At 41.5% G+C, this 12,944-nt stretch overlaps 1 protein-coding gene across 1 annotated transcript in view; it reads left to right on the top strand.

The window, feature by feature from the left end:
* The first annotated feature begins 902 nt into the window (after positions 1–902).
* LOC144495481 (kinesin-like protein KIF20A) overlaps positions 903–12,944 on the top strand; it is a 57,630-nt gene continuing 45,588 nt past the window's right edge. Inside the window, exons 1-4 of the mRNA XM_078215497.1 lie at positions 903–1,012; positions 2,436–2,511; positions 3,759–3,869; positions 10,784–10,903. Of these exons, the coding sequence (XP_078071623.1) occupies positions 903–1,012; positions 2,436–2,511; positions 3,759–3,869; positions 10,784–10,903 (417 nt within the window). The remainder of the gene's footprint in view (positions 1,013–2,435; positions 2,512–3,758; positions 3,870–10,783; positions 10,904–12,944) is intronic.

Genomic DNA, 12,944 nt, shown 5'->3' with positions numbered 1-12,944 from the left:
TTAAACCTATACCTTATTTCTAACATCCAGCAATACAAATATAGATCACTTAAAGCTACCTCTGCTCTCTTGGCAATTGCTCTTGGAGACCAAACAATACAATGTCCAGGATGTGAATGCCAGAATTCTTCGCGGTAGCATTCCTGACCTAATCATTAAAGCTGTTTGATGACCATACCTCTGTTATGTCAGGAGTGGGGCTGTTTGCTAATGATTCTATAATATTTTGTTCCATTCACAACTCCTTTATAAGTAAGCAATCCAAATGCATGTCTAAGATCCTAGAGAACCTCCAACCTTGGGTTGACAAGTGGCAGCATCTGTAGCTCAGATCTTTTTTTCATATAGGCCTTTAGTAAAATATTCCAACTGCATCTCTGTGGTGTAATCAAACAAAGTGCCAAAGAAGAACATTTTGGAACTTTGACCAGATGGAGGGAGAGTTGGGACAGTTTAGGAAGTGAATTGCAGAGAATGGGGATTTGGTGGTTGAAAGCATGGTAGTTAATGCTGGGGGTGCTACAAAAAATAGCTGTTGGAGGAATGGAGAGTTTTGGTTTTAGGGCTGGAGGAGGCTAGTGGTATAGGTAAGTGTTCGACAATGAAGTCATTTAAACATAGTAATGAAAATTTAATTTACGGCATGAGATTGGTCAGTAAGGACAGTGATGATTGTTGTAGGATTTGCTGTGCAATAGGATAAAGGCCTTTTAAATTTGGAGGAGCTGAAGTTTATGGAGGATGGGAGGGCACTGAAACGGTTGTATAGAGGTGACAATGGTATAGGTAAGGATTTTAGCCAAAGATTGGCTGAGCCTGGGATGGAGGTGGGTTGTTGCATAGATGTGGAAGTAGGTGGTTAGTATGATGGAGAAGATATGAGGTCAGAAGCTAAGCCCAGGATGGAAGAGAGCACCAAGGTTGTAACCAGTCTTGTTCAGCCTGAGATCATAGCCGGGAGTATCAAGGATATAGAGTTTGTGCCAAGTTCAAAGACAATGGCAAATGAAAGGTAATCTGTTAAAAGGTGCTGCCAATGAACAATTACAACACATAAAGTGCCAACCACCTTCTGCTGACTATCAATGGTATCACAATTTCCAAGTCTCCTTCAGTTCCTGGGGGTTACCTGGACCAGTAACTATCATGATGTGGAGATGCCGGCGTTGGACTGGGGTAAACACAGTAAGAAGTTTAACAACACCAGGTTAAAGTCCAACAGGTTTATTTGGTAGCAAAAGCCACACAAGCTTTCGGAGCTCCAAGCCCCTTCTTCAGGTGAGTGGGAATTCTGTTCACAAACAGGGCATATAAAGACACAGACTCAATTTACATGAATAATGGTTGGAATGCGAATATGTCATGTCACACTTCATGTGGGTTCATGTCACACTATTTGTAACCCCCCAGCTTGCCTGGACCTGCAGAGTTTCACTGGCTGTCTTGTCTGGAGACAATACACATCTCTTTAGCCTGTCTTGATGCTCTCTCCACTCACGTTGTTTGTATCTTAAAGACTTGATTAGCTGTAAGTATTCGCATTCCAACCATTATTCATGTAAATTGAGTCTGTGTCTTTATACGCCCTGTTTGTGAACAGAATTCCCACTCACCTGAAGAAGGGGTTGGAGCTCCGAAAGCTTGTGTGGCTTTTGCTACCAAATAAACCTGTTGGACTTTAACCTGGTCCAGTAACTATCAGCAGGGCAGAGACTGAGTACTCTATAATGATACCCTTTTAAAAATTCTCAGAACAACTAAGTTTTGAAGATCTTTCCAGTGTTGCTCACACCCTGAAAAATAAAAAATGTTTGAGTTTTTACGATGCACTTTCCGGTAAATCAATTTTATTTCACAATTTTTAAAAATTGTATTATAAAATTCAAATTTCTGAGATTCATGTTTTTTTTTGCCTCTGGAAATTGATGGTTTTCAGAAGAAATTTCATCCTAATTTTATTGTAGTCCTTTACTCCCAAATTAACATCATTTTAGTTTTAGTCCTACAACATATTAAAAGAAAAGGATATATTTTTTGATTTTTAGGCAGTTGTTCAAACCTTTTTAAATACAATTTTATAAGTTATATTTTAAAGGCATTCTTGCCGTTTAATATCTCATAAGTATAACTGATTTGAGGAAAAATCAAGCTTGAAATAAGATGTTATTAGTCCATTTAAGTTAACAATGCAGGTCTTATAAAATTGGATATGTTGCCTGGTTTTACTGTAATATACATTTTGGCCGGAGTAAACCAGTTTTCAGAATGTCAGCTGATGCCATTTCAGCTACAGAAAAAATCTAAGTTAAAGATGCTTTGAAGTAAATGTTAATTAAAAGGACCATAGTTTGCTGGGCATCTCAGGGCATCTGCTGTTTGTTCAAATCTACATGCACTTTAAGGATTTTTGTTTTTTTTTGCATGGCACGTTGCAGAACGTGTGAGCTGATACCAACATGGTTGTCACATAGGGAAACAGGGCAGTTGGTACCTAAAAGACGGCAACGAACTGTACAAATAATCAGGCTGAAGGATCATAAAATAAGCTGTACAAGGAATGAGAAGGAAGTGTAAATTACAGTGAGAGCCTAACCAGGTACAGGAAAAGAAATGGAGGGAAAGAAGGATCCGATTAAGTGAGACAAGAACAAAAAGGCAAAGAAAAAAAGCAGTAAAAATGTAAACATGTTTAAAAATCTCAACAACAATTAGTAGCTGAAGGAATGAGACTTCGCACTTGCGAAGTCTCTTTTAGCATTCGGCTTAATTGGTCTATCTGACAATAGCAATTGTGACAAAGGGGATCTTTCCGTTTCTAGAAGAAGAACGGTCCCTTTAAGAATAAATTAACGTGACATCAACAACAGCTGCCATTGGTTTCCCATTTAAAGAGGGAAAAAGTTTTTTTAAGAAGCTAATTATCCAGAAAGACGATGGCAGAATGCTAGTGTTTTAATGTTTTTTTAAATACGGTGACTACAGGCTAATTGTGTTTTATCCCCCCCACTTTGTGTTCTTGAGAGAAATTGCCTCCAAGTTAAAGCGTCTTTTTTTGTGTGGGTAAATGACCACATGCTGTCACTTTGAATCTTGCTGTTCATTTTTTTGAATTAACTTCCAAAATTTTGCCACTTATCTAATTTCCTGTTCTTGGCTGCCTGCAACCTGCCACTGATTTTGCTAAGACAATGTGAGTATAAACTTCAACTCGGATGCTTCTGCACAGCCACAAATCAATAGATGTATTTAGTCCGCGCCGGTAATAAACACTCAACCCACTGAGTCGCTGTGACTTCATTGGCAATACAGGCGCTCAACTGTGGCACCAAATTACTTTGTTCTAGATTTACGCATTATGTGGACTCTTTCTTTCTTTAAGTCCGATATCAGGAGGGACTTGGAACATCTATAAAAATTGACTTACAATGCTTTTGTAAATTTTATGGTGGGGCAACTTCGGGTGTATGGAGACACTGACTTGAATTGAACTTTCGTTTTACCTGTTTAACAATATTCCACCCCCTGGCGGTTACAGAAGTCATGTTCCCCCTGCCTGAGGAACCAAGTTCCACATTTCTTGGACTACAAGATGCAGAAATTCAAGAGCAGCTGCCGTGTCATTCATTAGATGGTTTCTCCACTCCACGGTGTTTGAAGGTTTGAACTTCACCGTTTTGGTTTTAGGATATTGTTCAACCTGAACTGGCTCCAGTTGTTATCTGATCTACTGTCTTGGTCTTGTGCTTTATTCCATTCAGGCCAACAGGCGGGTAAACAGCGGTTCACCCGTTGCTGAGGATCAACATCTGAAGGTGTATCTGAGAGTAAGGCCATTTTTAAAAGCAGAATTGGCAAATAACGAACCCAAGGTTAGCAGATAAAATCGACACGCGACGTAACTTATTTCATGATAAGGATAGTCATTTTTTTAAAAAAAATTGAAATAAAATTCGGTAAATTTCATTTGTCAGGATCTGGCGACTCATTAATTCATTTATGTTTTTTTGGAGATATCTGAGGATTCTGAAGCCAATGGTAGCCTTTGAGTGTGAATCCACAAGAACAGCTTCTGGGCAATTTCTTTTTTTAAAAAAAGCTTATTCTAGCTCATAAATGACGTGTTAAAGGTCAACTTTAGATCCGGTGGTAAGAGTCAGATCAGAATGTGATGGACTTCAAGTGGGACTCCAAGCTCCTGTCTGTTTCAGTGGCTGTAAAAGATCACATGGCACCTGCCACCAATGTTGTTTGTGCTAAACTGGCTGCTGCCATCGTTTCTCGGGCTTTTGACTAAGATCAAGCCCAAGATGGGGTGCAATGCCTTATGTTGTCTCCCTTTTGTAGGGAGACTTTTGAATTGGATTCAGTTGGATTTTGAATTTGGTTTTTGGAGCAAGCAAGGAATGGAGCACTCTGAGCATTGGCTTTGTAACTTTAAGAATTGAGTGAAAAAAGAAAGGACTGCATTTCAAAAAGACTTCTTTCTGATAATGTGGAAAACTAAAGCTTCCCATCTCTCTCTCTCTCTCCTCTCTCTGGCTTTCCTCCTTTTAAGACACTCCTTACATCGACCACTTTGACCAAACTATAGTGAACTGACCTAATATCGCTTGTGTAGTTTCTTCTTTTATATTGCTCCTCTGAAACACTTATCATGTTAAAGGTGCTATAAGTTGCTTTTCAATTTTGTAAATTTAAATGTCATTTAACTTCTCCTTTTGGCAATCCCTAAATATCTGAATAACTTGGGTATGATTAGGTTAAACAAGCTTAAGAGAAGCCATAGATACAATTTTTTTTCCTGGAAGACGGAATACAATTGTAGAATACATTTACAGGGATGTGTCTGTCAGTCTATAAGGACTTGCCATGACAAAATATTCCAAGATGCTTCATGGGAACATTGTAAAATAAAATTGAGCATGCTGCCATGTAAGGAGATATTAAAATGGACAACCAATAACTTTCTTGCAGAAGTAGATTTTCATGAGTGCCTTGAAAGGTTTGGGAAGGGAATTTGAGCTTTGGGGCTTTGGCAGCTGATGGCATGGCTGCCAATGATGGAACAATTTCCACCTGGGAGAAGTTTAAATTAGAGAAGTGTTTGGGCCCAGAGAAGATTTAAGTGGTGAGATCATGGGTGAGAATTTTTCAAATCCTGACTGTTTTTGACCAGATGCCAATGTAGTGCTGTACTCCTGCCATGGTCTGCATAAGTTGTACTATGACCAGATGGAACAGAGTTGCTGATTCATCTGGTCTTTGACTGTCCTTCACTACTTTGTATTTCAAATGGAAGTGAGTTCCTGCACCAAGCTCAGCCATAAGCAAATGCACAACAGGACAGAAAATTAGTTGTTGTTAAATGGTGAGGTTATGATTTGGGCCCTGAAGTTACTGGAAAAGCATTGTACTCTTTGGCTGGGGGGCAGCTGTGTAAAATGTGCTAAGCCCTTGTGTTGGACCTCATTCATATGTGTCTGTTTTTAGAATCAAATGTCTTGTTTGGGTTTTTGATAGCCTGAATGTGGTCTAATAAGAACTAGGAGCAGGAGTAGGCCATCTGGCCCCTCGAGCCTGCTCTGCCATTCAATAAGATCATGGCTGATCTTTTTGTGGACTCGGCTCCACTTACCCGCCCGCTCATCATAACCCTTAATTCCTTTACTGTTCAAAAATTTATCTCTCCTTGCCTTAAAGACATTCAATGAGGTAGCCTCAACTGCTTCATTGGGCAGGGAATTCCACAGATTCACAAACCCTTTGTGTGAGGAAGTTCCTCCTCAAATCAGTCCTAAATCTGCTTCACCTTATTTTGAGGCCATGCCCCCTGGTTCTAGTTTCACCTGCCAGTGGAAACAACTTTCCTGCTTCTATCTTATCTATTCCCTTCTTATATGTTTCTATAAGATCTCCCCTCATTCATCTGAATTCCAATGAGTATAGCCCCAGTCTACTCAGTCTCTCCTCATAAGCCAACACTCTCCACTCCGGAATCAACCTAGTGAAGCTCCTCTGCACCCCCTCCAGTGCCAGTATATCCTTTCTCAAGTAAGGAGACCAAAACTACACACACAACTCCAGATGTGGCCTCGCCAGCACTTTATACAGCTGCAACATAATATCACTGTTTTTAAACTCCATCCCTCTAGCAATGAAGGACAAAATTCCATTTGCCTTAATTACCTGTTGCATCTGCAAAACAACTCCTTTTGATTCTTGCACAAGGACACCCAGGTCCCTCTGCACAGCAGCATGCTGCATTTTTTTACCATTTAAATAATAGTCCAATAATCTGTTATTCCTACAAAAATGGATGACCTCACATTTACCAACGTTGTACTCCATCTGCCAAACCCTTGCCCACTCACTTAGACTATCTATATCCCTTTGCAGACTTTCAGCATCTTCTGCACACTTTGTTCTGCCACTCATCTTAGTGTCATCTGCAAATTTTGACACACTGCACTTGGTCCCCAACTCCAAATCATCTATGTAAATCGTAAACAATTGCGGTCCCAACACTGATCCCTGAGGCACACCACTAGTCACTGATTGTCAACCAGAAAAACACCCATTTACCCCCATTCTTTGCTTTCTGTTAATTAACCAATCCACTATCCATGCTAATACATTACCCGTAACACCTTGCACCTTTTATCTTATGTAGCAGTCTTTGGTGCGGCACCTTGTCAAATGCCTTCTGGAAATCCAGATACACCAAATCCACAGGTTTCCCATTGTCCACTGCGCATGTAATGTTCTCAAAGAATTCCACTAAATTAGTCAAACATGACCTTCCCTTCATGAACCCATGCTGCATCTTACCAATGGGATAATTTGTATCGAGATGTCTCGCTATTTCTTCCTAGATGATAGATTCAAGCATTTTCCCTACCACAGAAGTTAAGCTAACCAGCCTATAGTTACCTGCCTTTTGTCTACCTCCTTTTTTAAACAGCGGCGTCACATTTGCTGTTTTCCAATCTGCAGGAACCACCCCAGAGTCCAGCGAATTTTGGTAAATTACCAGCAGTGCATTTGCTATTTCTCCCGCCATCTCTTTTAGTACCCTGGGATGCATTCCATCAGGACCAGGAGACTTATCTACCTTTAGCCCCATTAGCTTGCCCAACACTACCTCTTTCGTGATAATAGATTCTAGGTCCTCACCTGCCATAGCCTTCCTGTCATCAATTTTTGGCACGTTATTTGTGTCTTTCACTCTGAAGACCGACATAAAATACCTGTTCAATGCCTCAGCCATTTTCTCATTTCCAGTTATTACATACCCCTTCTCATCCTCTAAAGGACCAATGTTGACTTTAGCCACTCTTTTTCGTTTTATATATTTGTAGAAATTTTTGCTATCTGTTTTTATATTCTGAGCCAGTTGACTCTCATAATCTATCTTTTCTTTATAACTTTTTCCGTGGCTTTCTGTTGATCTTTAAAGATTTCCCAATCCTCTAGGTTCCCACTAATCTTTGCCACTTTGTATGCATTTTCTTTCAATTTGATACCCTCCTTTATTTCCTTAGATATCCATGCTGATTATTTCTTTTTCTACAGTCCTTCCTAATCACTGGTATATAAGTTTTTGCTGAGCACTGTGAAAGATTGCTTTGAAGGTCCTCCACTGTTCCTCAATTGTCCCACCACAAAGTTTTTGCTCCCAGTCTCCCTTAGCCAATGCCTCCCTCATCTCTTTGTAGTCTCCTTTGTTTAAGCACAAGACACTGGTATTGGATTTTACCTTCTTACACTCCATCTGTATTTTAAATTCAACCATACTGTGATCTTCTGAGAGGATCCCTAACTGCAAGATCATTAATTATTCCTGTCTCATTACACAGGACCAGATCGAGGATAGCTTGCTCCCTCATAGGTTCCATTACATACTGTTCAAGGAAGCTATCGCGGATACATTCTATCAACTCCCCCTCGAGGCTGCCTTGACTGACCTGGTTTGACCAATTGATATGTAGATTAAAATCCTCCACGATAATTACTGTACCATTTTTACATGCATCAGTTATTTCTTTGTTTGTTTCTCGCCCCACAATTATGTCATTATTTGATGGCCTATAGACTACGCCTATCGGTGACTTTTTCTCCTTTACTATTTCTAATTTTCACCCAGATGGATTCAACCTTTTTTTGCCATAGAACCTATATCATCTCTCGCTACCGCCCTGAATTCATCCTTGAATATCAGAGCTACACCACCTCTCTTACCTTCCTGTCGGTCCCTCCGAACAGCCTGATACCCCTGGATATTTAACTCCCAGTCATGACCATCCTCCAACCATGTCTCTCTAATGGCCACCAAATGATACTCGTTCGCAATGATTTGTGCCGTCAGCTCATTTACCTTGTTTCGAATGCTACAAGCATTCAGATAAAGTGCCCTCATGCTAGTTTTTGTACTTTCTTTTTGAATTCTAACACTTTCGTTAATAAAATCTCCTGAATTCTCCTTCCTTTTAACTTTTTTTTTTCCCTGATTTTTTTTGATGTAGTTAGAACATTCTCCCCACAGTTTGTCCTTGCTCCCTCCTCCTCGGACTCCTTACATAGGTTCCCATCCCCCTGGCATATTAGTTTAAACCCCCCCAACCGCTCTAGCAAACACTCTCCCTCGGACATCAGTCCCAGTCCTGCCCAGGTGTAACCTGTCCAATTTGTACTGGTCCCAATGCCCCAGCAATCTGAAACCCTCCCCCTGACACCATCTCTTCAGCCACATATTTATCCGATATATCCTGTCATTTCTACTCTGACTAACACGTGGCACCGGTAGTAATCCTGAGATCATTACCTTTTGAGTTCCGATTTCTTAACTTTCTTCCTAGCTCCCTGTATTCTGCTTTTAGGACCTCATCCCGTTTTTTTTACCTATGTTGTTTGTACCAACGTGCACTACGACCACTGGCTGTTCGCCCTCCCCCTTCAGAATATCCTACAGCCGCTCCGAGACATCCTTGACCCTAGCACCAGGGAGGCAACATACTATCCTGGAGTCTCGTTTGCGGCTGTCTATTCCCCTTACAATTGAATCCCCTATAACTATTGCACTAGCACACTTTTTACCCCTCCCCTCTGCAGCAGAACCAACCATGGTGCAACGAGTTTGGCTGCTGCTGCTTTCCCTAGAGAGGTCATTCCCCTCAACAGTATCCAAAGCCGTATATCTGTTTTGCAGGGGAATGGCCACAGGAGATTCCTGCACTACCTGCCTATCTCTCTTGCTCTGTCTGGTGGTCACCCATTCCCTTCCTGCCCGCGGAGTTTGAGCCTGTGGTGTGACCACCCCTCTATACGTGCTATCCATGATACTTTCTGACTCGCAGAGGCTCCAGTGTCTCCAGCCACCATTCCAGCTCTGAAACTCAAGCTTCCAGGAGCTGTAGCTGGAGACACTTCCTGCACACATGCTGACCCAGGGGACTGGAACTGTCCCCAGCCTGCCACATGGAGCAAGAGGATCAAACGACAGCTTGAAGCTCTCCTGTCATGTCTTACCCCTTTTAAATTAAACTTTTGAAAGATGTTTTGTTTCAAATTATATCCAATTTTCTAGGGCCCTTCTTTCCTGCTCCTTGTTACTACCGAATATAATGATTGCTGCCACCAAAGTATTTATCCTCCTCTCTCCCTCCATCCGTTTTCCTAACCCCAGTAACAGGAGTTACCCAAGACCACTATGAGGCATTGACCCTGTTTATGGACCTGCTTCAGGCAGCTTGTTTTCAGCATCACAACTCCAATTTGTTTAACATAGAACAAGTAAATTTGTCCTCGTAATAGACTTTCTTTCCCTGAGCTGACTTTTTCAGGATGCATTAAAACTACAAAGATGTTTATTTCTGTGGCAGTGTTTGTCTTGTCAGGTTGTCTGCTGGCTTCAAATTGTGCAGTGACTTCAGAGGTAAATTCACCTATGAGTATATTACACCTATGAAAGCCTATTGTGCTAAATCTTTTGAAAGTGCTTTGACCCATATTTCCTAAAGTGAATTTTATTATAAAAGACTTGTTTCATATCCCACCCCTCCAGTTGAAAATATCTGATTTCCATTCAAAGTAGCTTTAGATCCCAGCTTACCCTAAAGCTTCTGCACTTGATCTGACAAAAAACGGATCCAATTGACTTTTACATTCCTAAATGACGTATTTTCTGTACCTTCTAATGACCCCTAACTGAAGGTAACGAGGACTACAAATTGATTGTACAGAAAAAAGGCCACAAATGTGAAGAAGTAGCTTGGGTGAAAATTAACATGGTACTTAACTAAAAATGTTGGATATTTATAAATGAAACACAACAACAACCGTATTGACATCGGAAAGGCCTGAAGATAGGTTAATGCTTTATGTAGAGGCCAAAGCTTTGATTTTTTTTGTACGATGTATGTTTTTAAAAAGGCAGGATCCATCCTGTGTAAATATCCATATGAGTTGGGCAGAGTAGCCCGTCATTGCAAATCAAAAGACATCAGTGTGCAGATTATTTTCATTTGTGTATGTTTTTTAAAAAAGGGATGCTACCTAATGTTACTGGGTATTAATGAGCAGGAATTTTGCATCTTTAGCAGCATTTTCCAAAGTTTCATCAGCCCACTTATTAAAACTGTATCAGTAGGGTCTAGATAATTGGATGCAAGCTAGTTTTATTCCTAGTCCCAGCACTGAGATCATTTCTGACATTTCTTAATGCTGATGCTGTTTTATGAGCTGGACGTAAACTTTATCGACTTTGCAATCTTTGTGTGTGGTTTAGGATTGTGTAATTATAGAAGATTCAGAAACTCTCATGTTGGAAGCACCTAAGCATTCATCCACTCTGAAGAATAGTGAAAAAGGCATTGGACAAGCTGTACATAAGTTTACATTTTCCCAGGTAAAACCCTTTTTAAAAATTGTATCTGGGTAACAGTTATTGCTGGAAACTGTTACTGAACACTTGACCTGTAATTGGTGTTTGTATTTAATAGTGGGAAATGAGGAAATGGCTGAAACTTTAAATAAGTTTTTTTGTGTCGGTCTTCACAGTGGAAGACACAAATAGTTTACCGAATATTAACGATAGAGGGTTGGTAGGAGGAGAGGTACTCAATACAATTAATGTTACCAGGGAGGCAGTGCTTGGTAGACTAACGGGACTGAAGGTGGACAAGTCCCCGAGCCCAGATGGAATGCATCCCAGGGTTCTGAAAGAAATGTCAGAGGTAATAGCGGATGCGTTAGTTATTTATCAAAATTCATTGGATTCTGGGATAGTGCTGGCGGATTGGAAAACGGCTAGTGTTACGCCGCTGTTTAAAAAAGGAAATAGACAAAAGGCGGGTAACTACAGACCGGTTAGCTTAACGTCTGTAGTTGGGAAAATGCTGGAATCCATCATTAAAGAAGAAATAGCAGGCCATCTGGATAAGAATGGTTCGATTAAGCAGACGCAGCATGGATTCATGAGGGGAAAGTCGTGCTTGACGAACTTGTTGGATTTTTATGAAGATGTGACTAGTACGGTTGACGGAGGGGAACCGGTGGATGGAGTGTTTTTGGATTTCCAAAAGGCGTTTGATAAGGTGCTCACAAAAGGTTGCTGAAGAAGATTGGGTCACATGGAGTTGGGGGTAGTGTGTTAGCGTGGATTGGGGATTGGCTATCCGACAGGAAGCAGAGAGTCGGAATAAATGGGTGCTTTTCTGGTTGGCAGATGGTAACTAGTGGCGTGCCGCAGGGATCGGTACTGGGGCCTCAACTATTTACCATTTATACAGACTATCTGGAGGAGGGGACTGAGTGTAGGGTAACAAAGTTTGCAGACGACACAAAGATAAGTGGAAAAGTGAATCGTGTAGAGGGCGTAGAAGGTCTGTAGAGAGATTTGGACAGGCTGAGTGAGTGGGTGAGGATCTGGTAGATGGAGCATAACGTTGACAAATGCGAGGTTATTCACTTTGGAGGAAATAATAGCAAATTGGATTATTATCTAAATGGAAAAAAATTACAACATGCTACTGTGCAAAGGGACCTGGGGGTCCTTGTGCATGAGACGCAAATACGCCAGTCTGCAGGTGCAACAGGTGATCAAGAAGGCAAATGGGATGTTGACCTATATCGCAAGGGGGATAGAATATAAAAGCAGAGATGTCTTGCTGCATCTGTACAGGGCATTGGTGAGGCCGCAGCTGGAATACTGTGTGCAGTATTGGTCCCCTTATTTGCAGAAGGATATATTGGCCTTGGAGGGAGTGCAGAGAAGGTTCACCAGGTTGATACCAGAGATGAGGAGAGACTGAGCAGATTGGGTTTGTACTCGTTGGAATTTAGAAGGCTGAGGGGGGATCTTATAGAGACGTATAAGATAATGAAGGGGCTGGATAGGGTAGAGGTGGAGAGATTTTTTCCACTTGGAAAGGAAGCTAGAACTAGAGGGCACAGCCTCAAAATAAAGGGGGGTCAGTTTAGGACAGAGTTGAGGAGGAACTTCTTAGAAATCATAGAAACCCTACAGTGCAGAAGGAGGCCATTCGGCCCATCGAGTCTGCACCGACCACAATCCCACCAAGGCCCTACCCCCACATATTTTCCCACTAATCCCTCTAACCAACGCATCTCAGGACTCTAAGGGGCAATTTTTAACCTGGCCAATCAACCTAACCCGCACCTCTTTGGACTGTGGGAGGAAACCGGAGCACCCGGAGGAAACCCACGCAGACACGAGGAGAATGTGCAAACTCCACACAGACAGTGACCCGAGCCGGGAATCGAACCCAGGACCCTGGAGCTGTGAAGCAGCAGTGCTAACCACTGTGCTACCGTGCCGCCTCTTCTCTCAGAGGGTGGTGAATCTCTGGAATTCTCTGCCCATTGAAGTGGTGGAGGCTACCTCGTTGAATATGTTTAAATCACGGATAGATGGATTCCTGATCGGT

Source organism: Mustelus asterias, chromosome 7, assembly GCF_964213995.1.
Source record: "Mustelus asterias chromosome 7, sMusAst1.hap1.1, whole genome shotgun sequence".
Taxonomy (NCBI): Eukaryota; Metazoa; Chordata; class Chondrichthyes; order Carcharhiniformes; family Triakidae; genus Mustelus; species Mustelus asterias.
This window is presented reverse-complemented; position numbering and strand designations above follow the sequence as displayed.